General features: G+C 44.1%; 3 protein-coding genes across 3 annotated transcripts in view; 2 read left to right on the top strand and 1 right to left on the bottom strand.

Annotated features, from left to right (window-relative positions):
* The first annotated feature begins 266 nt into the window (after window positions 1–266).
* Window positions 267–1,784, top strand: lsm7 (LSM7 homolog, U6 small nuclear RNA and mRNA degradation associated). Its single transcript, XM_067252597.1, has 4 exons — window positions 267–320; window positions 866–956; window positions 1,061–1,132; window positions 1,317–1,784. Exons 1-4 carry the CDS (start codon window positions 315–317, stop codon window positions 1,457–1,459), a joined length of 312 nt encoding a protein of 103 aa, XP_067108698.1. The 5' UTR covers window positions 267–314; the 3' UTR covers window positions 1,460–1,784.
* A 102-nt stretch (window positions 1,785–1,886) lies between these two features.
* On the top strand, window positions 1,887–7,148 carry dapk3 (death-associated protein kinase 3). Its single transcript, XM_067252596.1, has 9 exons — window positions 1,887–1,994; window positions 2,957–3,059; window positions 3,792–4,152; window positions 4,386–4,515; window positions 4,728–4,776; window positions 4,906–4,932; window positions 5,029–5,181; window positions 5,327–5,372; window positions 5,479–7,148. Exons 2-9 carry the CDS (start codon window positions 2,998–3,000, stop codon window positions 6,004–6,006), a joined length of 1,356 nt encoding a protein of 451 aa, XP_067108697.1. The 5' UTR covers window positions 1,887–1,994; window positions 2,957–2,997; the 3' UTR covers window positions 6,007–7,148.
* Window positions 7,149–8,117: 969 nt separating this feature from the next.
* LOC136959449 (muscleblind-like protein 1) overlaps window positions 8,118–25,230 on the bottom strand; it is a 30,865-nt gene continuing 13,752 nt past the window's right edge. The window contains 9 exon segments of the mRNA XM_067253779.1: window positions 8,118–11,716; window positions 11,804–11,875; window positions 12,614–12,640; window positions 13,102–13,190; window positions 14,980–15,139; window positions 16,662–16,715; window positions 18,113–18,352; window positions 18,609–18,815; window positions 19,333–19,503. Coding sequence (XP_067109880.1) covers window positions 11,819–11,875; window positions 12,614–12,640; window positions 13,102–13,190; window positions 14,980–15,139; window positions 16,662–16,715; window positions 18,113–18,352; window positions 18,609–18,815; window positions 19,333–19,503 — 1,005 coding nt within the window. The 3' untranslated portion in view covers window positions 8,118–11,716; window positions 11,804–11,818.

Genomic DNA, 25,230 nt, shown 5'->3' with positions numbered 1-25,230 from the left:
AACCTTGATCTACGACAATCATCATTGGTTTACATAGCAGTCAATCAAAACTATTAATTGAAAATGGTTTCATTGTAATACGCTGTCAAGGAAAAAAGACATTTGGCTTATTACGTGCCATATTATATTAATGCATTGGACATATTTTTGTTTGTTTGGTTTATTTTCAGGTTGTGCAAACCACCGATGTCATACTCCCAAACAGTAGATGGCGGGGTTGGACATCATAACTGTTGGTTGCACTCTGCCATAACCTCAACAGAAGAAGAAATCAAAGGGGCAAAGGTGAGAGGTCGTGAAAAGAAGCTGAAGAAATGGCGGTGAGTCCAATTTCTTCCTGCACTACTTTTCTAATACTACTCTTTAACCGATTATTGTGGTCCGGGTTTGATTTACAATCGACTTGGCTAGACCTTAGAAACCAAGAAATGCAGTCTCCGATGCGTTGTCTAAAGTAGCCATCATTTTAAACAACGCATGTGCTGGATAAAGAAGGCTGCTTTGTAATCGAGGAGAAGGATACTGTAAACCAATGGTTCTCAACCCTGGTCCTCAGGTACCCCGTCCTTTACGTTTTAGATGTTTCCCTGCTCCAACACACCTGATTCAAATGAATGGGTCGTTATCTAGTTATGCAGAAGCCTATTAACGACCATTCATTTGAATCAGGTGTGTTGGAACAGGGAAATATATAAAATATGTAAGACAGGGGTCCCTGAGGACCAGGGTTGAGAACCACTGCTGTAAACAGTCATTCAGACCCTGATTTCTTCGAACGATAGTCTTCCTTCTTGGCAGGGATTTATCAGCCACCGTGTAAAATAAGTATGTACTAAAATTACTTTTCATTGCATCTTCCTGACAGGACAAAGATAAGAAAAAGAAGGAGAGTATATTTGACCTGTCAAAGTACATTGATAAACCAATCCGGGTGAAATTCCAAGGTGGACGAGAGGGTAAGTCACTTTTCACACACTTACATTTTTCACATGATCTCCAAAAACATGAAATGTTGTTTCGTTTTTTTGCGGCTGCATAATCTCTAATCATCTTGTCTCAGCTAGTGGAGTTCTAAAGGGGTTTGACCCCCTTCTGAATCTTGTGTTGGATGGCACTATTGAATACATGCGCGGTAAGTTTCACAACTGTCATACTCTGGTTTGGATTTATCATGCTTGAAACTCTTAGTTTTGCTAGGAGTTCACAAAAGAAAAGACATTACACAAGAATAAAAAGTAGACAAAAGACTGCAGTTTGACTATGTTGATCGTCTTTGTCATCTCCAAACCTCTGTTCTCCACCAAATTTGATTCCAGACCCCGACGACCAGTTCAAGCTAACGGAGGACACCCGGCAGCTGGGTCTGGTGGTGTGTCGAGGGACGTCTGTGGTCCTCATCTGTCCACAGGATGGCATGGAAGCCATACCCAACCCCTTCATCCAGCAACAAGATGGCTAGATTCTTCCTATTTTCCCTCCAATGACTTCACAGAATCTCCCAAGCATCATTTTCACCATGTTGGAAGTCTGTTTTACCCCCCAGTGTTGTGTATTTTGTGTTTGAGAGTGGGAGTTTAGGAGTTTTGTTCACAGATTTAAAAGATTTGAATAGATGTTTAAGTTGAGAGGGTTTTCATTTATGCCTTTAAACAAACTGTTTTTCCTGTGTAGTACTTGTAAAACAAGGTGTTTTCCCCGTTAGTTAAAAGCAGTGAACTACTTGCTGATTTATTTTTAACTGTATGTTTTTACGTTAGCACTAAATACATTTACTATTTTCTTTATCAGTGTGGCCTAGTGTTTTTCATGTACATGACATCTGTTTTCTGTGAGTAACTTCAGAGTCACTCTATCTTGTACACACACGCACATCTATGAGGGAATATATGATGTCATTAAGTCCGTCCTACTGAAACTCAGATGTTCTTCAGTTCCTAACCACCGGATGTATCTTTGACTTTGGAAAAGGAATGCTGGAATCGTAACTTGACAATGTAAGTATCTACCATGAGCTATGTTGTTATATGATTGCGTAGCTTTATTAGAACATTTTGTGGCTTATTAATGTACTTTTAGGGATGCACTGTAAAATTCGTTTCATTTTGGGCTTACCGCTAGCTAGCTATCAAGCTAGGTGACATAAACCCAGTGTACAGTACCTGCCTCTTGACACCTCTAATAGAGATAGCTAGTTAAGACATGGATGAAAAATATAATATACATAAAGTGGTATGTGTTGTGCTCTGTATAACAATACCACTAGGATCCGAGAAGTTTACCTCCCAGCCAGCTGAGATATCGACTCGCTGAATACCTTGCTAACACGGCGCTAAATGGCTAGCTCTAGTACTACTAGAGCTAGCCATTTAGCGCCGGGTGCTCTGCTAGTAGGCTACAGTACTACTACTAGTAGTACTGTAGCCTACTAGCAGAGCACCCAGGCAGAGTGGTAAAAGGCAGCACCAAATCCAATTGTGTAGGGAACCTAGCTAGACAGCTAACATCGTTATTTATGTGTCTGAATATTATAAAGTATTTTGCAAACCTGTTTTGCTAACAGCGAGGGAATTTTATTGATGTCATTGTTACAGCATTTAATCAAAATCCAATCTAAAATGGTTAGCACTAGTTTCAAACCCGCAGTCTTTTTAATCAGCATGCAAGGGGATGACGTATGTGGCTCTGGAATGCAGTCAGTTCTTACTGCTCCATGTTGACTTTTGCCTAATAAGGAAAAACACTTTGGGGGGGTCAGTTTTCACTATGTAGTGCTATTCAGTGTTGTTTAGTTGGATGGTTTACAATTGTTTCTCATGTTTAACACACAGTATCTTAAAATGATGATTATAACATAAATATTAGCTTCTTACTGTGGTCTCTGTTATGGTCTGTAGATTAATGGCCATGGGCTACAATATCTTTCAACGTTTGTTACTCTTTCTTTTTACACTTTCAGTGGGGTTTAAGACAGCACATCACATTCCCTGCCAGCAAACCATGGCTGGCTTCAGGCAAGAGGATGTGGAAGTGTTCTATGACATGGGAGAGGAGCTGGGGAGGTAATTAATTAATAATTATTTTCCGATGAGTTTGACACCATCTTGATTTTAGACTAGTTTGTCAAATGGGATCTTTCCCATGATCTAAAGCTTTTGGGCCAATATAACCTCCATATAAAATATACATTTATTTGTATAATAATGCATTGAGGTTTGTTAAGCAAGAAAAAAATGTGTAAGCCCTTTGGAATCAAACTGTGGTAGTGCTGTGAGCTATCTAATAGTTGAGTATCATTGCTTTATATGCCGATGTTGTTGTCTGCAGTGTTGCAGCAAAAAAAAAGGAGAAAAAAAACATGACATCACTGTCTCTCAATGCACCTATTTGCCCCAAGTCTCAGTAAAGTCTTTGTTAAAGGAGAGGGGGGACATACCTTTCTGGTTTGCTCAGAGGGGAAAGGCATGCAAACGTTTAAACAGCTTTTAAACTTTCAGTTTTGTTCTCAACAGACCCATGCGTCCATTTATGTCGATTTGATCTCGGTAATGCAAGCAGGACTGTTCATTTGCTACTTAAATCAAATGGTGTTGTTATCTCTTCTGTGTGTTGTGGGTACTTGGGGTCCTTCAGAAGAGGAAGTAGCTATTTTGAATATTACCTGCCAGTTGCCGTTCTGTGCCAGTCTTTGTGGTGTGAGCATGTTTGTTGCCTAGATTTTCTCACCGTGTTTCAAAGCCATGGCTTTCCTCTGCATCCACATCATCACGCCCCTGACATCCCTCTCCTCGCAGCGGGCAGTTCGCCATCGTACGCAAGTGCAAAGAGAAGAGCACCGGCGGCGAGTACGCCGCCAAGTTCATCAAGAAGCGGCGCCTGTCGTCCAGCCGGCGCGGGGTGAGCCGCGAGGAGATCGAGCGGGAGGTCAACATCCTGCGCGAGATCCAGCACAGCAACATCATCACGCTGCATGACATCTTCGAGAACAAGACGGACGTGATCCTGATCCTGGAGCTGGTGTCCGGGGGAGAGCTCTTCGACTTCCTGGCAGAGAAGGAGTCGCTGACCGAGGAGGAGGCCACGCAGTTCCTCAAGCAGATCCTGGATGGCGTTCAGTACCTGCACTCCAAACGTATCGCCCACTTTGACCTGAAGGTGGGGAGTGGCGAGGGTGCAGTGTTTATAAGTTCCTAAGTTATAAATTCAAGTTTGTGCGTCGTCATATAAACCAGCATACATGTAGACACAGATTGAGATTGTTATACATTCAACGGTCGTTCTCTAATGAAATGCAGATGCAATTAAATAGATTTGATTTAGCTGTTTATGGGAAATATCTGTTTTTCATTGTTGTTAAGATGCTGGGTATTATGCTCTATGTTGTGCAGCCGGAAAACATCATGCTGTTGGACAAGAATGTCCCCAACCCCAGAATCAAGTTGATTGACTTTGGGATCGCTCATCAGATCAAAGCAGGAAACGAGTTCAAGAACATCTTTGGGACTCCCGAGTTTGTTGGTGAGACACAAACAAACACATAATCATACACAGTCCACACATCCTTCAGAAAATATCTCCATACGAGATGAATATTATGTATGTTAAGCCCATACAAAGCAGTATCATGTATCCACTTGTGTTGCTCGCCATAATAAATGGAGGTCTGTGTTGTAGCAGAATCCACATCTGGCTTTAATTAAAGCCTGCCTTGTTACGTGCTTGCCTTCCAGCTCCAGAAATAGTCAACTATGAGCCTCTTGGACTTGAAGCAGACATGTGGTAAGCTTTCCAGAGCAGTTTAAAAAACAGATCTGCACAACATATGAACCCCAATATGAAACTGATCTAGACTGAAAGGACTAAATCTCCCTAACATCCGGTCGACTTGTCCTTTCTCTTGTCTTGCAGGAGCATTGGAGTCATCACGTACATTCTGTGAGTACCTGGTTATCTTCATGAAAAGTTGTGTCCAGATTTGAACTTTGTCCCAGGATCTAAAATGAATGACAACCTCCTTTCTCCTTCGTACAGACTGAGTGGTGCATCGCCTTTCCTTGGGGAGACCAAACAGGAGACCCTGACCAACATCTCAGCCGTCAACTATGACTTTGATGAGGAGTACTTCAGCAGCACCAGTGAGCTGGCCAAAGATTTCATCCGTCGTCTTCTGGTGAAGGATCCCAAGTAAGGGCCTTGTCTGGAGTGACATCCTACTAGGACAGGCAGTCCCTAGAGTTTATAGCATATTAGCAATACTAGTGGTTAGACGTAAAGTCAGCCTTTTTACTTTCGTTTTTTTCCTTTACAAATATATATTTTTTGCTACCAGGAAAAGATTGACAATCGATGATAGTCTCCAGCATCCCTGGATCAAGGTGAGGCATTTCCCCGTCCCGGGAGAATCTACCACTAACACTGCATGTATGGGTGGCATAGCTCAACGTATAGACCGTCCATTAACCAAACCCCCCCCCCCCCCAGGTGATCAAAAGGAGGAACGTGCGCCAGGAGGAGAGCGGCCGCAAGCCCGAGCGCCGGCGCCTGAAGACCACGCGGCTCAAGGAGTACACCATCAAGTCCCACTCCAGCATGCCGCCCAACAACACCTACGTCAACTTTGAGCGCTTCTCCCAGGTGCTGGAGGAGATCGCGGCGGCCGAGGAAGGCCTGCGGGACCTGGAGCACAACCAGCGCTCCTGCCGGGAGGACGTGGCGGCGCTGCTGTCCATCTACGAGGAGAAGGAGGGCTGGTACAAGGAGGAGAACCAGAGCATCGCCAGCGACCTGAGCCACATCCGCCTGGAGCTGCAGCACACCCAGGCCCAGCGCAGGCAGAGCCAGGAGGAGGCCCGCACCGCCACCCTGGCAGCCAACGCCCTCAAGCGCAAACTGGGACGTCTGGAGAACCGCTACGAGGCGCTGGCAGAGCAGGTGGCGTCTGAGGTGCGCTGGGTGGAGGAGCTCGTCAGGGGCATGTCTGCAGACAAGGATGGGCTCGGCATGCCTTGAGCCTTTGGCGTCTTGTTCCTTTACATCACGACAGCTGGGTTACAGTACTTTACCGCTCACAGCCTCCAAGCTAACTAGCTACATTGTAATGTTGGACTAGGGTTGAATGTACATAAGAATTATATAAAAATGGTGCATATGGGGAGTATATGGTAGATACAAGTCAATATGTAAAAACCCCTCTGTAGAGACAGACAACAATTTAACTAGTAATTATGATATATAATTTAGTCAGCAAATCTTTTTTTAAGGGTCCATTCCGGTGTTTTCTAAATTAATTTATAAAGATCTTTTGTAATGATGTATTAAGTGTTGTGCCTGTCAAGCAGAGTACCCACACATTAATGTAACATACATGAAATATCTTTAAACCTGGACTAATGGGTTGGCTTATAGATTTCCTTACAGAGTCAGGACCAGAACTTGTGGGATACTGTTACTTTCCCAAAGCCATAGAAAAGCATATGTATGTGTCTTGGCCTTATGATTATGCTGTTGGTCTATGAATGAGGCAAGATACAGCCTCACAAAATGTCTTAAAACACATTGGGAATTTTTCTTTCCACATTATTTAATTGAATTTATGTTCATTTTCCATAGAAGTTCCACAACATTTCCATTCCATGAAGTTTGTCCCAGCATGTCATTGTAAAGCTATATTGTTTCTTAGATAATGTTGAACAGAAATAGACAAAACACACCCTATAAACTCTAAATGCTTTAATGCCTCAGCAAAAAGGTAGTGACGGCATGATCATGAGTATTTCTGCAAAGTGTTGTTTCCAGGGAAATGTCTCTAAGGCAACAGCTGCACAGTAGACTTGTAAACCAAGTGTTTGGCTTGGCCCTGGGGCTACTTGCTGCTATTGTACGTAACATTTGTCCCTGTCCCTTTGTCATTATGTACGGTCACACACTATACATTCCATTGTATGTCCTACATCTGTGCAGCATACTCTGTAGCATATCATTCAAAATGCCATTCTTTACTTCCACATAATTCTCTATTTTGCACGTAAGTGATATTGCATTGTTTCAGACTATCTTCTGTTCAATAACTTTGGTATATGTCTAAAAGACAGGCTGATTATGTTTCAGTGATGATTTAATAAGGCAGCTTGGTCAAATAAACACATAAAAATACCCGCAACAGTTTTTCTTGGTGTAGACTGAATGTTTCATCACTGTTTTTAGCACTGATGTTGATCAAAGTGGTATGTTGAAGGGCAGGGAAGGTAAGTGAAATTTGATAGGCTAGATAAGATGGAAAAAAACAAGTCTAAGAGACAGATTGTGTCATAGCGTAACGATCTTACTCATTTGGACAAAACATGCCTCAGGACAATCATGATCTCTTAGGATGAAATCAGACTTGAGTCACAATAAGGCTCAACCCAAATTGTTGACACGCTACCTGATTCATCAGACAAATTATACAGGAGTCACTAAATCCAATGTGAGGCACTTGAAATAAACCACTTATTATGTACATCATGCATTATTAGTGACAATCCCAATGTGGTCCCTAATGGTTGTTTATAAATATAGCGCTTGACTGCAAATGTAAGATGTATTAAGATCTGTTGTAAGCGAAGAAAAGCTCACAACCTCTACTGACTGACAACGAATACTAACTAAAGTTTAAGAAATATTTGAAGTTGAACATATATTCACGTTCAGAAGGGGCAGAAACTCCTGTTTAACCACTAGATGTTGCTGATAGACCCAGTTACAGAATAACCAGATTTTGACAGTAAAAAACTGACAAGGCTCTTGTGACATAAAATATAAAACATATCATTTAAAATCCTGATGAAAATTGTTCACATATTAACCATTTTAGTTATGTAATCGTGGATGATGGTGCTTCTATAGATGCTAATCCATTTCGTACAATTTTATCCCCCAATATCCTTGTATATGCACGCACACAGATTTTTTGCAACCCCTAAACCTAATTTAAAATCTTAACCTGAACTAGATTTTGTGGAGGGGTGGAATTGGACACAAACATACAGTACACACACATACACACACTCACACACACACACACACACACACATACACACACACACACACAGACACAAACACATGGAGAGGCTGCACAAATTGGTTGCATGAGCAAATCAAGTTTTTGTTTTATTGTTTTTTTTTAATTCATAACAGCAAGAGTCAATTATGGCAACATGAAAATGTGCATAAAACATATCTGAAGACAGAGTAGTACATTATTGTGTAGCATTTCTTAGCAAAAAATTTAAGTGTTGCACTTACAGGTAAAAAGCAGTCAAAGCGTGTGTGCCCTCAGCAGGGAAGAAAGCCCTTGGTTAAGCTGTGAGCGGGCAGGCATCTGCCCAACCAAGAAGCACTGGTTGGTTTGGAGAGAGTGGCGCTTTGGTTCTGTAGCACTTATACAGCGACCTCAAGTCAGAAATATATTGACCTTGACTGAAGACGAATACATTCACTTAAAAAGACAAATCAGTATTTGGTGTGGTGAGCCTTCACCTGCTGAGTACACATGCTTCTAATAGCATTACAACAGTGTGCTGTGAGCCTGCATGTTGACTGTCGTCTTAATGGCTGTGAGAGAAAACCTCTGGGCTGGGTTGCTGCTAATATGTTATTATTTGAGATATATTACTGAGCTTCTCTGTATAGTATGTTATCATACAACTGGTGATGACTTGTCGGACGTTTCATCTCCTCCTCCACCCAAATGGGAATCAATCAACTGTAAATATGTATTTCCATTAAAAGTCCCATATGTACTTATTTATGTTGTGATCTTGTTTTACATTTTTGTTCTTTCACATGCAGTCAAATCAAACTGAAACAGAATACAGTTTAGGATAAAATCATAGAATACAGTTTTGGATAGAATATACTCTTGTATTGACTGTACCAGGACCAAACAGGAGCTGATTGGCCAGCTTGGCTATAGAAAAACAGACAGCATCTGTGATGTCATCTTACAGGGGGAGTTGGAGGGAAGGTGAATTGGGGATACAAGTTCCCCTTCCAAATTTTTTGGCATAGTACCTGCCACTGACCAAAGAAGCCGGAAAGCGCATAGCTTTTTTCTAAATGCATCGGCCAAGAAAGTAGTGCCCTTTTTGCAAGCGATTTTGTTTAGCTGGTCTAATTTTAGAATTTTAAATTAATCTAGCAAAAATCCTTATAATTATAGATTTTTTATTCAAAATAATATCTCAATATGATACATGTTTTTTCTCTGTTCATTTGACTATATACAGAAGTGCAAAAAGTCGACCTCCGTCCCCTTAGGTTAGGATTCATTCATCTGCAGCATTACTGACTTTACAAACAGTAAAGTCACCGTTCCCACCTTTAATATCACTCTTCACCAAACTTCCAGAAACCCGTCAATCTCACTGTTCATTTTGGCCTGACACTCAGGGCAAACTTAAAAAAATTCAAACGATAGTAAATATTGAAATGGATACAGTAGAAAATAATTTTCACACTAACATGAACATTCTATATTTCAAGACAATATATTTTCAAACATGATCTCGACATGTTACAAGGAATACTTAAGTTGGTTAAAATATTAGTTTTTTTTATCCAGAGCTTCTGCAATTGCTGAAAACTCATTCCTTGCATCAATATCAAAAGTCTTTGATCAACAAAATTAATCGAAAACAAAACTCTTTGAATAAAAACAGACACTCAGCAACATATACTAAGTGAATACTTTAAACTGAGTCAACACATAATCATTTATATGGTTTGAAAAAAGTTATGAATGTCATACTACCTCAAAATCTATAACGGCTATCAATGTTGTCAAGTAATATATAGTAAGGCAAAGAAACATCTACAACTACATACCTCAAATAGATTCAAATCCTTAAGTAATACATAACAGGAAAGTTAAGAGAGTATTGTTAAAGATAGAGCAAGTAACAAACATTAGAAGCTGTATATTGTATGTAAGAACTATAAACTATATACTGTGTCATTGGTGTTCATTGCTTGTGTGGTGATTAAAAGTACATATGATTGGATTGGGTTCTGCAAATTGTCCTACCGTAGCGCAAAACCATAAAGTTAACCCTCACCCTAACTTTAACTTTGGTGTGCACATGAGCTATGAGCCTTGGTAGGACAATCTGACAGGTATGATAAAATGTTAGGACACAGGTGCCATAATCTAAGGCTTTGTTAAAGGTACATTACAATCAATATTGACACAATGTACACCTCTGGTAAAACAAAGCAAAGGGACATCATCTGTGAATGAACTGTGCTTTGGTATCTATGATCAGGTCCAAAAATTAATTTGTCCTCTTCTGTGAAATATTATTTTTTTCATAAAATATTTTTACACCAAAATGAATGTGAAATTTACAAAGCACTATGATGTTACAATGATGAAACGACTATTTCAAGTCTGCGGTTTGATGACCTAAATGATCTAATTGCCCCTATTATAAAATGACAGTGCTTCTTGTACACACAGTTTTAAAGTCCCTCCACCTTTTTGTGGTGGTGGATAGGAGGGGGACAGGGAGTCAAGCTCCACCTTCCTCCCACATCACTTTACCGGCTTTTCAGTCAACAGACTTCCAGCTCCCACCAATGAGAAAACATGCTCACCCAATTAGAAAAATCCAACACTGATGCAAAAAACAAAGAAGAAAAGCTAAATAAACACCGGTAATAAGAAAAAGGCACATATGTTTTCATTCTCTTTTTCTTAGAGAGAGAAATCCACAACAAAGAGATCCCTAACTCCTCTGTTCATACCCCTTAAAAAATGCTGCAATGGTACAATGTAAAATAAAATAAAAAACACACTCATTATGAAGATATAATGTTAAAAAAAAGAGAAAAATAGAGCCATACAAAACATAGATACCTTCGGTAAACAGAATAACACTGGTGAAATAACACTCTAGTTTGGGGTGGATAGCCTGTGTTGCACACAGCATGATGGATAAAGCTAGCCTGGCTGTGCTTCAAAGGTATACAAGTGTGTTGTCTTACCCAGAACATTCATACGGCCTCGACCCTCATTTCATTTACACCTAGTTTAACTAGAAATCTTTAAACAAAACAAAATACTGTACATGCTCCAATGTTTTGTCCATAATAATGTTCCTTATTACAATTATATTTGTTGTGCCATATTTCAGATTTCAATTCATATTCAAGGTGCACTTTAGCATTTCTTTTGTAAACCATGAAACGAGTCTACATGTTTTTAAATCCAAGCAAAGCACGTAAAAAAAAACGAAAATTATATTCATCTTGGTCTGCCAACGTACCAGCACGGTGTTCTAAGATAAACAAAACAATTCAACTGACTCAACCTCCTGTCTGTGTAAAAAAAAAAAAAAACACTTCTATAGTTTTGTTAGACACAAAGGCGACGATAGCTGGCACCCCTGGGGGGGAGGGGGGGAGAAAGATCCTGGTATCCAGAGATGAGGCACCTTCTCTGGCCAGGACTATGGCTGCATGTGTCTGGAGGTTGATTAACGAGCGAGAGTGACTGACATTGACCCTGTGTCACGTCTGGGTTGGAGACATTTTTTGTGACAATGAGAACATCGTTCCAGACCAGCTAAGAGACGCCATCTTTTTTTTTTCTGTCTCCGTCGCTTTGACATTCCCAGCGTTATTATGTACATAAAGGCTGAACTCTTTTGGCTTGGACGGCGCCAGCACACATTCATTTGATCTGCAAGACAAGCGGTCAAGGATTACTTTTCTAAAAGGAGCAGTCAGGTTAGATGGATTTAGAAATAAAGAAAAGGGATGAACTCACTGTTCTGAACAGGAACTACATTTGTGTCAGGTACTTGTGGTTACTCAGATGATCGGCAGAGATAATTGGAATCTGTAAATATAGACAGAGCAGAGCAAAACATAGATAATAAAGAAATGTCACCTTTCCCATCTCGAAGATAATAACCCCCCCCCCCCACCCAGCTTCAATCAAAAAAACAGCAACACAAAACAAAGATCAGCAGAATGTGATATTGGTACATTGCCCAGGTCATTAGGCAGGGGGAATGAGGCTGCTGCATGCTACATCATAGCAGGGGTTTGCGACAAAGCATGTCAAAAGTGGGGGTAACGCCAGCTCATGAACATTTGATATCTGGGCTGGGGGAGAGGGGGGGGGGGCTGCTGAGGAGAGGCCAGTGAGGTGAGGTAGCAGGCCCCAATGCAGGTTTCCAGTCCCCCCTGGCCCCCCCGCCCCCCTGTCTAACTGGTTGATCACCTCTCACCTACACCTCACAGACAAACACAAAATGAAAGAACGACTTCCTTAACACCAGACAGCCTGACGGTCCATGCCCTTCCTCTGGGTCATACTATGTTAGAAACATACTGTACACTGCTGTAGTCTCTCCTCTGTCTTAGAAGACACTTAAAAGTTAAACGATGAAACGATAGTCTATAGCTGAAGCCCTGTGATAATGATGACAGCACCCAGGAAATGTGGCGAAGCTACTTCCTACACAAGCAGCAGCATAGAAAACATAAGCTTAGCACCAAAGGGCACAGGTAGCAACTGCTGCACACATTCTATCAATGGCTCTAGGGTAATGGAAAACTACCTCATACATACCAATTGCATGTATTCGTTGGTAGTCAACTTTGATAAGGAAGAGTCCTCAAAATAAGAAAGGACAAAAATCGAGGTTAAAACGAGGTCACACATGTTATGGTATACAGTACGTCCCCCCCGACAACAGTACAAGCTTGTTTTCAACCGCACACACAAGTTACACTGAACGAGGCACCGCTGTGGTACATGTACACACTCGTGGTATCGTTTGAGCTACTGGCTGTTGTACAAGAGAGGTGTGATCAACAATAACAACAATAACAACAACAGCCAGTGTGGGCCAACGAGAGGGAGACCATCAACACTCCGCCCCCCCCCCCATTCCCTGCTGTCAGACACAACTGTTCACAGACAGACCCTCCTCAGAAGAAGGGAGAAAGACAGAGAGACATAGACACAGAAAGGGTGTGCGTTTGAGAGAGAGGGAGAGACACAGACCGGAGTTGTATTAGAGAGAGAGAGAGAGTAGGGGCCGTTGAGGGGCAAACCTGATTGGTGGCGGTTGCGAAGGGAACGCTTGTGGCAGATGTGGTGGCGGCGGACACATTGGCCGGCGTAGCCCCGTGCATCATGGGAACTTTTGTTCAGAGAGAGAATCAGGTAAGCGTCAATACACAGGGGAGCAGTGTCGCTATAGCTATATCGGCATCAGGCAAATAGGCTAGGAGAGAGAGGGAGGGGAGAAGGTGTGGAGGTACTGGAAAGGGTTGGTCTTGGGGTGAAGGTGAGGGGGTGGGGGTGAGAGGTACTCAAGCGTGGATTAGAGGAACCTAATGCCTGGGAGGAGGTGGTGAGAGTCGGGGGAGGAGGGGTTACAAGCATGATGGTGAGGGTTCTAAGGGTAGGGATGGGAGGTACATGAGGGTGGGTTTGAGGTACAAGGGTGAGGTTGAGAGGTATAAACATGAGGGTGAGGGGTACATGGGTGAGGTTGAGGGGTACAAGGGTGCAGGTTCTAGTACAGAAATATCACAATAAGGTTAAACCAGTCAAAAGTCAAGGTTATCAACATAATTCAACAAAAGACATGGATTGGTCAAAACTATGCAGGCCACAGAAGAGACAATGTACAATAATAGATATCACAAAGGAAAAGTACTTATTTAAGTTTTCCATTTAAGTTAAATTTAAGAAAATCCCTTTTGTGGTACCTCAAAGGTCAAATTGAACACACTAAAATTCATCAGTTCACATACAGTATCCCAACAACCCACACCGTGGCTCACATGTCACCAAAATCCATGGTTGGTTCAAAGAATAGATCTAATGAGGATTAGTCTTATCTACCGTATTTTATTGATTTATATGAGGGATGGATATAAAATCTAAGAAAAACTGAAAACACATGCTCAGATAATGAGGTGTAATTCCTCAATAGGATGGATTTTGATGACGTGCGAGTCACTTGTCAAGATTAAAGGTGATTGGAGGAAGAGAGCAGGAACCTACCAATGCTCGCTGTAGGTGTCATGCACAATATTGAGCCTGGCCATCATGCAGTGCGACAGGAAGTGGATTGGATTGGACAGTGGGGGGAAGGGGGGTGGGGGAGAGAAATGATAACAGCCCATCACAAGGTTGGTTAGAGTCGAGGAGGAGGAGATAAGAAGGATAAACGTTAACACAGGTCCGGACAGCAGCGGAACATGACATCTGATGATCATCAGTGACTCGACACGCATGTAGGTGAAGCCAGCTTGTGAACCATCGAGCCAATCATATCAGTGGAAGGAACGCATCACCCAATCTGGCGCTTTTGTCTGAGGTGTCAATGCAAATGCATTTTGTGTGCGAAAGATGCCAATAACAGTCGTGCACAATGATCCTAGTCCATAATGATGATAATAGGATATTACTGTACACACACGCACACTCATAGACAGAAGCGGAGAAAGAGAGTTCAGCAGCGGTGATTGGAAGCAAGTCAAACTGTATGTTGCCAAACTGATGCATTTGAATCAAATCAACCAATCCTGCCAGACACTCATCTGAACCCACACAAGTGACTTCCTCAGCCAGTTTCACCCTGGCTTACATCCTGTTTTTAATGTCAAACTACACTTACGAGGCCACCACATACAGTAGCCTACAATAACTTCAGATACACTGAATAGAATACAGTCATTGTTTGTTTTAGTGCCAGTCATAGTCCACTGAGAACAGGTAAATTTCCTTTTCTCACTAATCCAACATCATTACACACACACACACACACGCACACACACATACACATACCATGAGCAACTGTGTGTGGGAAGCCTCTCGCCCATTCAACATTAATTTACAGCTGTAGACCAGCAGAGTGGGATGAGCACATGATTGGTGCCCCGCTGGCATTGGCTGCTGTGCATGGCGGGCGCTCCTACCTGAGGGCAGGAAAGCAGCCTGCTGCTGGAACTGCATGTTGGCCAGGGCCTGTTGGTACTGGAGCATGCCAGTGTTAAACATGGCGGCCGATGCCCCGTTGGCCTTCTCCATGGCGGCCCGCTTGGGCAGGGGTGCTGCCATGACACTATGGGGGATGCCCTGCCCAGCCGGGCACAGTGGGGGAGGGGGGTGAGAGAGGCAGAGAGAGTGAGAGAGGGGTGGGGGGAGCAGGCAGAAGGGAGAGAAAAAGAAAGGCAGAGACAGGAATAGAGAGGCAGAAAACGAGAGAGAGAGAGAGAGACAGAGAGACAGAGGGGCAGAGGAAGAGAGAGGGGGCGAGGCAGAAAAAGCCAAGAAGAGAGGTGCGTGGGGGAGGTGAGAAAACAAAGGATAAATCAAAGAAGAAGAAAAAAAAAAAAGAATGGTAGTCACGTTAGAGGACATCGTACAACTGCATCATAACATTATGTAACCTTGTGTTACACGTCATCATCATTAGCAAGCAAGCAGCAGTCTACACAACTAGCCTCTACGCAAGCAAGAGCAATGGATGCTAACCTGGAGCAACTGACTTCCTCACAAGCAATCATCATTACATGACTTCTATCAGTAGGCACACTGTGAAAACAGTCACTTATTGATGTCTTTCTGTGACTTTCTAGATGCAAAAGAAGCAAGCGATATTCAGTCAAAACAACTGTGCTAAAGAGGAGGAACCGAAAAGAAGCCCAGAGAGAAGAAGCTGCAGTGCTAGCTCCACCATCAACTTTCGGAGACATGTTGAAACAATAGTTCACTCCCGCCGGGTTGTCAAAAAAGGTCTGATGCCAAGAATGTGACAAAATGGCTTCTGAATGTTTTGTATGCAAAATAACCCTTTTTCGGTTGGGTAAGTTTCTATCTGAACACCTTTGCGGATCAGAACCAGTCATGGTTCCAAACAGCACCTTAAGGAGCTAAGAAGTTTTATGCAATGTTTTTTTTCTCTTCTTATGGTTAACATATTGCTCTGTATTACAGTGTATACAGAGAGAGCTGTGCTAAGTGAATATATTTACTGACATCAGACCACTTTTGAGGTATGAATAGTTAAATCAGCTGTGGTAATGAGATGAACTATGAGTTCCAAGGTGTCTCCAAAGAGGCATCCCCATCTGTTTGACTGTGTTAAGCTGGGTCTCCATCCCTCCCAATTACACATGCACTAACACATAAACATGCATACAACCGATTTAGCTACCAAATACTGAACATCAATTTGTACAGAAAACCTAGAGCCATGCTAGCATTTAAAAAAGCTACACTTCCCTAGCCCTCTCCTACTAAGCGATTAGAGTCAATAGGCTAATAGCAATGAACTGATTGTGGCTCTTGTCGTCATCACAAATTCACACAGGTCTGAATTCGTGTTTGGGAGTGGTGGAGTGTGGATTTTTTGGGATGAGGGGGGGGGGGGGGGGCAGTTGGACATAAACACAGAGCTATGCCCGCCACAGTCCAGTTGAGAAGCCAGGAAACCACAATCACTCCATCATTGGCCAGAATGAAAGAGCAACAGGAGGAAAGACACACATATTGCCATAAAACAACAAGGAACAAAGGTTGCTAGGTATATATTAGTTTCAAACATTGCACTAAGACAAAGCCACATGCCAAGCTAAAAGGTGAAAGGTCATAGTACCAGGTCATAGGCTGCGTCGAGGGGTCGCTTCAGTGATTTGACAGCCGACTGAGTCTTAATTAGCAGGCAGCGAGCACATGATGGCAATGGGCCAATGGGGTTCAAGCGCATTAACATAAACCAGCAAGCAGAGGTGCATCATGGGGGCAGCAGTGCAGTTTGGGTATAGGTGAGAAAAAAACAAAAACAAATAAAAAAACAAATCATTGGAATGCAATATACAAGGGGATAACAAGGCATGCACAATGTAGAAAACACTCTAGCTAGCTAGCTTGCCACTACTGCTGCGGTACAATATCATGATCAGTTCAATCCTAACTATCTATTCTAGATAACATTTACTTTAACGTAAAAATTATGGTCAAGAAGTAAAAGTAAAAAAGAAAATTCACTTCCATTATTTCAATCTTAGGTAAAAAAACAATGAGATGTGGCGCTAGTGGTATTGACACGACACTACTGTCACTGTAAACAGCATATTCATCACCACATTACAATAAAGAACTAAAAGAGTTTATGTAACTTTAACTGCGGATGATGCAGATAGGAAAATAACAATAACAGCACTTGTATTGAGAAACAAAGATGACAGTTGACAGTTGACAGTCACAGGTTGAACTGGGCTTTATCAATCACTAGTTTTATGATGTGAGTCTACCACAGAAGCACAATGAAACACATTTCTGTGAGGGGGAACTGAGACAGGGGAAGCATACATTCAAAGACAAGAGGATGTAGTTACAGTTAAGATAAGCCAAACCAGGAAGTGCCCACAGTATTCTTTCTGTCTGGCTGTTGGATAATGTCCTCAAACAGTTTGGATGTGTGCCTCATTCTGGACTAGGATGAAATAAAGAAGGTCTAGACAGTAGTAACCTATTCTCGAATAGGTTGATCAAACCAAGGCATTTATAAAGAAGGATGTCAGAGGTTCAATCCTTACTGTGTTATCCCGCTGCTCTAGAATTCCCAGTGAAACCAGGAAACCAGGAAGGCACCCACCCGATTGTATTAATTGGTAGACCTGGGTCACTTTCAAAGACCAATTACTTGAAAGTATTTGAAAGTTACATTTAGTTTCCTCACAGTGTTTGCAAATAGTAAGTGACTCAGGTCCCTTAGTTGAAAAACTTCCTGAAGTGAGAAGTATACAGTTTGATATCACTGTCACAACCTTCTTCATGTCCTCCTAGCTCTAGAAGGCACCCAGAAAGTTCAAGAAGGTTTCCAGTCTCCCTCTGCTCTGTGTGTAGGTGCGTGTGTCGTGCTCCAGTCAGAAATGACCCATAGACACCGATTCTGGGGGTTAAAGCCGTTTAACCTTGCCTTCCATCAAGGTCTATGGGCACCTCTTCCCCCCTGCGTGTGAGTATGGCAAAGTATGTATATATGTGTGTGTGTGTCAGGGTGTGTGTGGCCCCGCGGCAGCGTGTCGCCCTGGGCTGACTCACCATGGCGGCGGCGGCCGTGGCCTGGTTCACCTGGTGTTGGGCGGCCTTGATCTTGGCCTGAAGGTGGGCCGGAGGGTGGAAGTACTTGCACTTCTCTCTGGAACAGCGGCCCTTGATGTAGTCCATGCAGACGGTCACCGTGTTGTCGTTGGTGTCGATCATGGTGCTGTCGGCCGGATGGGCGAAGCGACAGTCGTTCTCCCCCCGGGAACAGTTTCCGCGTTGGTACTCACGGCATACCTGGGACACACACACACACGCGCGCACACACACACACACACACACATACATACACGACAACCAAAACAGACACTGAGTGCGCATGGTGCTTGTTAGACAGCAGGGGGCAGTGTCTCTTGGACCGACGTATCAGCACACCTGACCTGCTTAAGGAGCTGCGGCAGCCTGGGGGACTGTCTCACTTCCTGTTTGTACCTGTATCTCATGGATGTGAGTGTTTGCGTTTGGATGAGCGAGTGCCGTGTGTGTGCCTGACCTCCAGTCTGTCCGTCCTCAGTAGCTTCTGGGCGGCGGCCGCAGCGTTGGGGCCCTGGCTGAGGGAGGGGTTGCTGGTCATGAGGACCTGGCCGCTGGGCATGATCTCCTGGGTCATCAGCCCGGGGGACATGGGGCCCAGGTAGGGGTTGAAGGCTGCCGCCGCGTTGGGATTGGTGGCCAGGCCGGGGGCGACGGAGAACATGGGCTGAGGGCGGAGGGAATACGGCATGAGTCAGTGACAACTACTCATGATACGCAAGCAGCTGTCCAGCATGATTATATGTTTGTTTGTATGTTTGTGCATGTGTGTGTGTGTGTGTGTGTGTGTGTGTGTGTGTGTGTGTGTGTGAGAGAGATAGAACAGTAGGTTAGTATATGTGTGTGTGTGTGTGTGTGTGTGTGTGTGTGTGTGTGTGAAAGAGAGAGCATTGTGTGTAACCCTGGGCAACCCTGTGTATACTGGTATTGGATATTTTGCATATTTGTAGTTTGTATATTTTGTATGTTTCCTCTTCTTGCCTGTTGCTGCAACTTGTGGATCCATAAAGTACCTACTGCCACCTACTATCTACAATCTATGTTCATATGTGCGTGTTTGGATGTGAGATGGAAAATGTTGGTATATGTGTGGGTGTGTGGGTGTGAGAGAGAGTATGTTCGTACATGTGTGTGGGTGTGTGAGAGAGAGTATGTCAGTATGTGTGTGTGTCCACGTCTCCTACCATGGGCGGTAACTGGGTCCCAGGCATCATGACGTTGGCCAGCTGCATCTGCTGGGCCAACATGACCATGTTCTTCTGCTGGATCAGGTTGTTCCTGCCGTTGATCTCCAGCTGGGTCTTTAGGTGGGGCGGGGGGTGAAGGTACTTACAGTTCTCCCTGGAGCAGCGACCCTGAATGGGGTGGAGGAGGGGGTTGGAGAGGGAAGGAGAAACGGTAGGGAGATGGAGAGAAAGAGAAGGGTGAGACACAGGTGCAACGGATTCAGACATGTATTGCTATTGAGCAAATAAACGCAATGGAAGCAGTTTGGACATCCAGATAGTTGTTTAAAGACCACTGACACTAGACCTGGTTCAGCTCAGGTCTGGACCCAGCTCTGCTCCATCTCAATCACAAGCGCTCTATTTCTGCTCTGTACAGGGTGGGGGTTATAAATGTGTGGGTGTCAGGTCAAAGGAGGTCTTCCTGAATGCCATGGTAGGCCTGCTGGTATCTAGACATTCATCCGGGCGCCCAATCAGGCTGGATGGTCATTGGATATAAATACAGTCCATGTGATCCAGATATTATGTGTCGTGAGTCATTCTGAGGTCACACTTTTAAACCGACAGATAATTAACGAAGAGAGATCCTTTTTTGCTGTATGCCATGAGTATCCATTTATACCAAGGACATACATGAGGAGCCTTGGTAGCAGAAAGTCTGGTGGACCGGGGTCAAGATAGTTTGGGATGGTCAGACACGCAAATGCACACGCACACACTGCGAGCAAACACATACACACGCACACTGGGGTCATGTTCATGCAACAGGTGGCGGACACACGTCACACACAGCCCTGTCCTTTAGGGAAGATATTTATTTACTTGCATTTCAGTGGCACAGCTGAGCTGACTGATGTAGGCTTCCCTCAAACACATAACGCAGTCTTAATGGGTCGTGTCTCAACTCTCATGGCCACTTGCCTTAGGACATAGTGTGTGTGTGTGTGTGTGTGTGTGTGTGTGTGTGTGTGTGTGTGTGTGTGTGTGTGAAAGAGTGAGGAACAGAGAGAAAGACAAAGAGAGAGAATTAATGTGACACTCCACAGCAGTTCCGTCCCACATTTTCACAACTTAGAGGTGTTAGCCTGTTAGCCTGCTAGCCAGTTAGCCTGCGAGTCTGCCACGCAGTTTCCCAGCGAGTCTGTTACTAAGTATGTCCACTCCTCTCTTCTAGATGTGCATGTGATGTATATTTACTATGGGTATTAGATTAGCGACTGTCAAATGCATGACTGGAGCTTGGAGTTCATGCACAAACACACGCACCCAAACAAACACACACACACAAATTGAGAAGAGTTTATGACCTTATAACAGTAACTAATATTAGTCAAACTTTGTAGCTCAGGGCAGAAAGCCTAACCCACATGGAGTCGCTCTGATAGAACCTTAAAGGATGGTGTTAATGTTTTAAAATAAGGTAATAGAGAGGAAATGTGGAAGGAGAGAGGAAGACCTTAAGTAAGAAAGAAAAAAAGAAAAACAATGAGAAAGAAACAGAAAAAAAGAAAAAGGAAGGAAGGAAGTACTGGAGTCAACAAGTTCAGCACAGGTGCAATAGTTTATCTCGAGCCCCACCAAGCCATTTGAGTATTCAAGCTAAGACAACTGCTTGTCTGTGGGCCGACATTCCTAAAGATTCTCACATCGATAACAGAAAAAGAGAAAGGGTTGGAGTGGGGGTTGGGAGGTAACCTGGCTGGTTATTTGACAGCTCAGCAAGGCTGGTGGTGGTAGCATGCGAAGAGACAGATGTTTGTGTGTATGTGTGTGCGTGTGTGCGTGCGTGATGGGGAAAGGGGAAGGCGGAGGCTGCGCATGGGGGGCAGTAGCGTTACAGAAGGCATGGAGGATCACATTGCGTTCACCCCACCTGACCCTGTCTGTCCCGTGGTGGATTTATGGGTGACGATGGCGGGTGACGAGGGGCTGGACTACAAACCTCCACAGGCTTTCATCAGTGTCAATCATCTCTCCCTCTTTTCAACAGATTACAGGCTGTTTGGAACAGGACGGTTTGCGAGTATGGGGAAATGATGTGAGAAAACGATAAGGAAGCAAGTGTGAGAGAGATGGAGAGAGAGAGAAAATGGGAGGAAGGAAGGGAGAGAGAGAGAGAGAGAGAGAGAGAGAGAGAGAGAGAGAGAGAGAGAGAGAGAGAGAGAGAGAGAGAGAGAGAGAAAAAAAATGGGAGGAAGGAAGGGAGAGAGAGAGAGAGAGAGAGAGAGAGAGAGAGAGAGAGAGAGAGAGAGAGAGAGAGAGAGAGAGAGAGAGAGAGAGAGAGAGAGAGAGAGAGAGAGAGAGAGAGAGAGAGAAAAAGAAAGAGAGAGATTTAGAGAGAGTGCAGCAGAGACAAAGTGACTCTCTGGCACAGAAGCCTCAGTCTGTGTCAGGGAAATTCTAGAACCTGCAGGAGAAGTCGTTAGTGTGGGTCAAACCATCGCAGAGAGGGGGAGAAGAAGGGGAAGAAAGGGAGAAAGAAAGATAGAGACAGATAGAGAGAGGAAAAAAAGCGAAAGAGAGTGAGGGAAAGAGAGATTGGTACCGTAGGGAGAATGAAGGAGACAGATTGCGAGAGACAGAGCATTATGGGGCGAGATGGATGATATAGAGAGGAGGCAGACACTCTCTCTTCCTCACATGATGTTTTTGAGCCACCACTGTTATTACATCAGGGGCCTTGAGACACAGACACTGTGTCCACGGCAACAGACCAGCTTAGTGTTTCAGCCCTAACAACAACAACGAATTCCTGCCTAATTCACTCACAGATATAGGGAAGTCCGCCACAAACACCGCAGATCTAAACCCTCTGCGGCAATATTAAGTTAGATGCTTATCTTGGAGAGCCACAGGGATGTCCACTTGGCCCAGTTGGGTTGGCGTTCAATTGTACTGTCACAATCTGACTCTCTACTTAACCCGCGCCCCCACCCTGCCCATCCACAGTTAAAAAAAAAGAAGACATAACACAACATTTGAGGGGGAATCATCTGAAGCATGTGACCTGACTTCTCTCACTTCTGTTCCTAATGACCCTGTACACAGTATCATGGTTTTCACTCTGTTCCATTAGATCCACATTAGGATAAAGCTGCTCCTATGCTGTTCGTTGTCTGTGTAAGAGCTAGCAGCTGGGTCTTATAAATAGCATCTGGAACGAACCTTGCAGGCAGGGGAGGTTCGGATGTTGACGTGTCTCTCCTGAAAGCTAGCTCTATGACAACCCTAGTCTCCCCAGAGGAGATCAATTAGTTATACTTATGATTAGACGTAATCATATATTATTATGCCTTGACTGGAAATTGTTCAGGTCAAAGGCCCAGAGATTTTCTTGGCCATGTGACCTGGCCAGGTAAAACAATTGGCCGAAGGGGGTGAGGTGCAGTAATCTTATTGGGCACTTGAGGTAGGGTGAGTTGACCATGGGATACAGCGATATAGCTGGTCTCTTTCTCTTCTATCATTTGCTCGTTTAAGATACTCTTACTATACACACTACCCACACCCTGCGTTGACTAAATGCAGGTTTTAAACAAACAATGAATCATCTTGCAAAAGAATGTTGGGTGGGTCTGGCTCTTTTCCTTTTGGGGGGGAGAGTGTGAAAATGAATGTGTGAGGATGTAGATAGTGCATGGATACTAATTTGAGTATCAAGATGAATATGTTTATCAGGGATGTGATTCATTGTGGTAAACTTGATACACAGTGGAACAAAGACACCAACGACTGCCGGGAATTCTAGTCATGACTGAGCACCAGTAGACACAACTTCATCAAACACAGATACAGACAAACACACACACATACACATACACATACATACAGACAGACTGACACAGACACAAACAGACAGGTAGACAAACGAACACACACACACAGAGCAGAGCTTCATGGCTAGGGACCTCTTGTGTCCAGTAGGCTTTAGGAGGTATGGGAAATACAGAGAGTGTTAATCTTTGATAAGAGCCGGGACAGCCCCTCTGTGGTGAATTCTCTCTCACTCTCTCTCTCTCTCTCTCTCTCTCTCTCTCTCTCTCTCTCTCTCTCCTCTCTCTCTCTCTCTCTCTCTCTCTCTCGCTCTCTCTCTTTCTCTCTCTCTCTCTCACTCTCACTCACTCACTCACTCACTCACTCACTCACTCACTCATTCACACACACACACCTGCTCTACTCTCAGCCAACACCAACTAAGGTCACCACACCACAACGTTCTCACCCAAGCTGGGTGTTGGCTGTCAAAAATGTCACATGCCAGGTGTCCTCACCACCAACACAAAAACACACACACGCACAGACAGATCTCAGTTCAGACAGAAGACGTTCCACACCACTGTCCCATATTTCCCCTGTGTACGTATACTCAGAAGGATTGCTCCCGTCTCTGAGAGATAACGAGCTTAGCTCACAAACCCATTCGTCCCCTCTGAAAAACAATCGCCAGAGCTGCGGATCGATCCGTGTTGCGTGCGGCTCTTTATTAAAACCATCAAACACTCAAGACCTTTAATCACAAGCCCAGCTTCCATGTAGCTACTGCTGTGCTCATGGTTGACAAGGCCCCACATAACCCCACCCCACGAGGGACAAAAACAACACTGAGTTTCCGTTTGTAAAGGTGAAGCTGTATTCTGGAGACCTCCATGCCTGCTGTTGAGCTCTGGATGAGGGCATGACTGAAGCCCAGAGCATGGAGAGAGGTCGTACAGGACGCTATACTGGTTCAGTCAGGGAAACTGAGGTCAGAGTAAGGAGCCTGCAGGAAAGAAAACATGCTCTGTCTTTGTACTCTCTCTCTCTCTCTGCCTCTTTCTCTCTGGCTCTCTCTCATCTCTCGCTCTCTCTCTCTGTCTTGTTTTTCTGCCTTTTCCCCTCTCTCTCTTTTGCTCTCTCTATCCCTCTCTCTTTTGCTCTCTGTCTCTCTCTCTCTCGCTCTTTCCTCCCTCTCTCGCTATTGTGCAGGGTTGGCTCTCTCTGCAGTCCACTCACCAAACAGATTTGTCCAAACAGTGCCTGCACAGTAATGGTAGCTTGGCAACCTGCCTTTGGAAACTTCAAAAGATGGAAAGTTGAAAGACGGAGGTCTCTTTTTGACTTCAGTCCCTCCCTCTCTCTCTCTCTTTCTACCTTTCTGTCTCTCCTTTCCAACTCTATCCTTCCATTGCTCGAAAGTCATGGCGAGACATTCCCAGAACAGGATAACTGGTCATTAGTTTGAAGAACCCTGTTATCCTTGTGTGAGATTATAAATGTAAGTAATCGGATCATCATTGGCTCTAATCCCACCAGTGGGTCTAATCCCACTGTGAACTCCCCAAATCCCGCTTTAGCATCAGATTATCTCATTATAGTTTGGCAGTGGCATGGCATGGCATGTGTGTGTGCAGGAAATGGGAGAGAGGGGGGAGGAGCGGGTGAGAGACGGGGGTGGAGAAAGAGAGAAAGAGAGAGCTGAGGGCAGGGCCCATCTGAAGAGGAGCCACAGGGTAGACAGGTCCAGACACTGACTAAGACTAGGAGAAGGAATGCACGACAGGAGGAGTGATAAGACAGCAGGTGGGGGCGGTACACCCTACCTGCTCTCTCTCTCTCTCTCTGTCTCTCTCTCTCTCTCTCTCTTTCTCTCTGTCTCTCTCTCTCTCTCTCTCTCTCTCTCTCTCTCTCTCTCTCTCTCTCTCTCTCTCTCTGTCTCTCTCTCATAATCTTCAGATCTTGGCATCGCAGTGAGATCGTTCCGCGATGGAGAGATAGGAGGAGCTGTGGAGTGAGTGAGGGGCTGAGCGGCGGAGAATTGCGGGAGGGATTACGTGAAGAAGGGTTGAGACAGATGGGACAAGAGAATGGGTGTGG

Source organism: Osmerus mordax, chromosome 16 (genome assembly GCF_038355195.1).
Source record: "Osmerus mordax isolate fOsmMor3 chromosome 16, fOsmMor3.pri, whole genome shotgun sequence".
Lineage (NCBI taxonomy): Eukaryota > Metazoa > Chordata > Actinopteri > Osmeriformes > Osmeridae > Osmerus > Osmerus mordax.
This window is presented reverse-complemented; position numbering and strand designations above follow the sequence as displayed.

Coding starts and splice junctions, on each gene's coding strand:
- dapk3 (XM_067252596.1), top strand. CDS start 2,998: ATGGCTGGCTTCAGGCAAGAGGATGTGGAAGTGTTCTATGACATGGGA. Junction 3,060..3,791: donor ATGGGAGAGGAGCTGGGGAG/GTAATTAATTAA, acceptor CTCTCCTCGCAG/CGGGCAGTTCGCCATCGTAC. Junction 4,516..4,727: donor TGGGACTCCCGAGTTTGTTG/GTGAGACACAAA, acceptor CTTGCCTTCCAG/CTCCAGAAATAGTCAACTAT.
- lsm7 (XM_067252597.1), top strand. Junction 957..1,060: donor ATTCCAAGGTGGACGAGAGG/GTAAGTCACTTT, acceptor ATCTTGTCTCAG/CTAGTGGAGTTCTAAAGGGG. Junction 1,133..1,316: donor CACTATTGAATACATGCGCG/GTAAGTTTCACA, acceptor ATTTGATTCCAG/ACCCCGACGACCAGTTCAAG.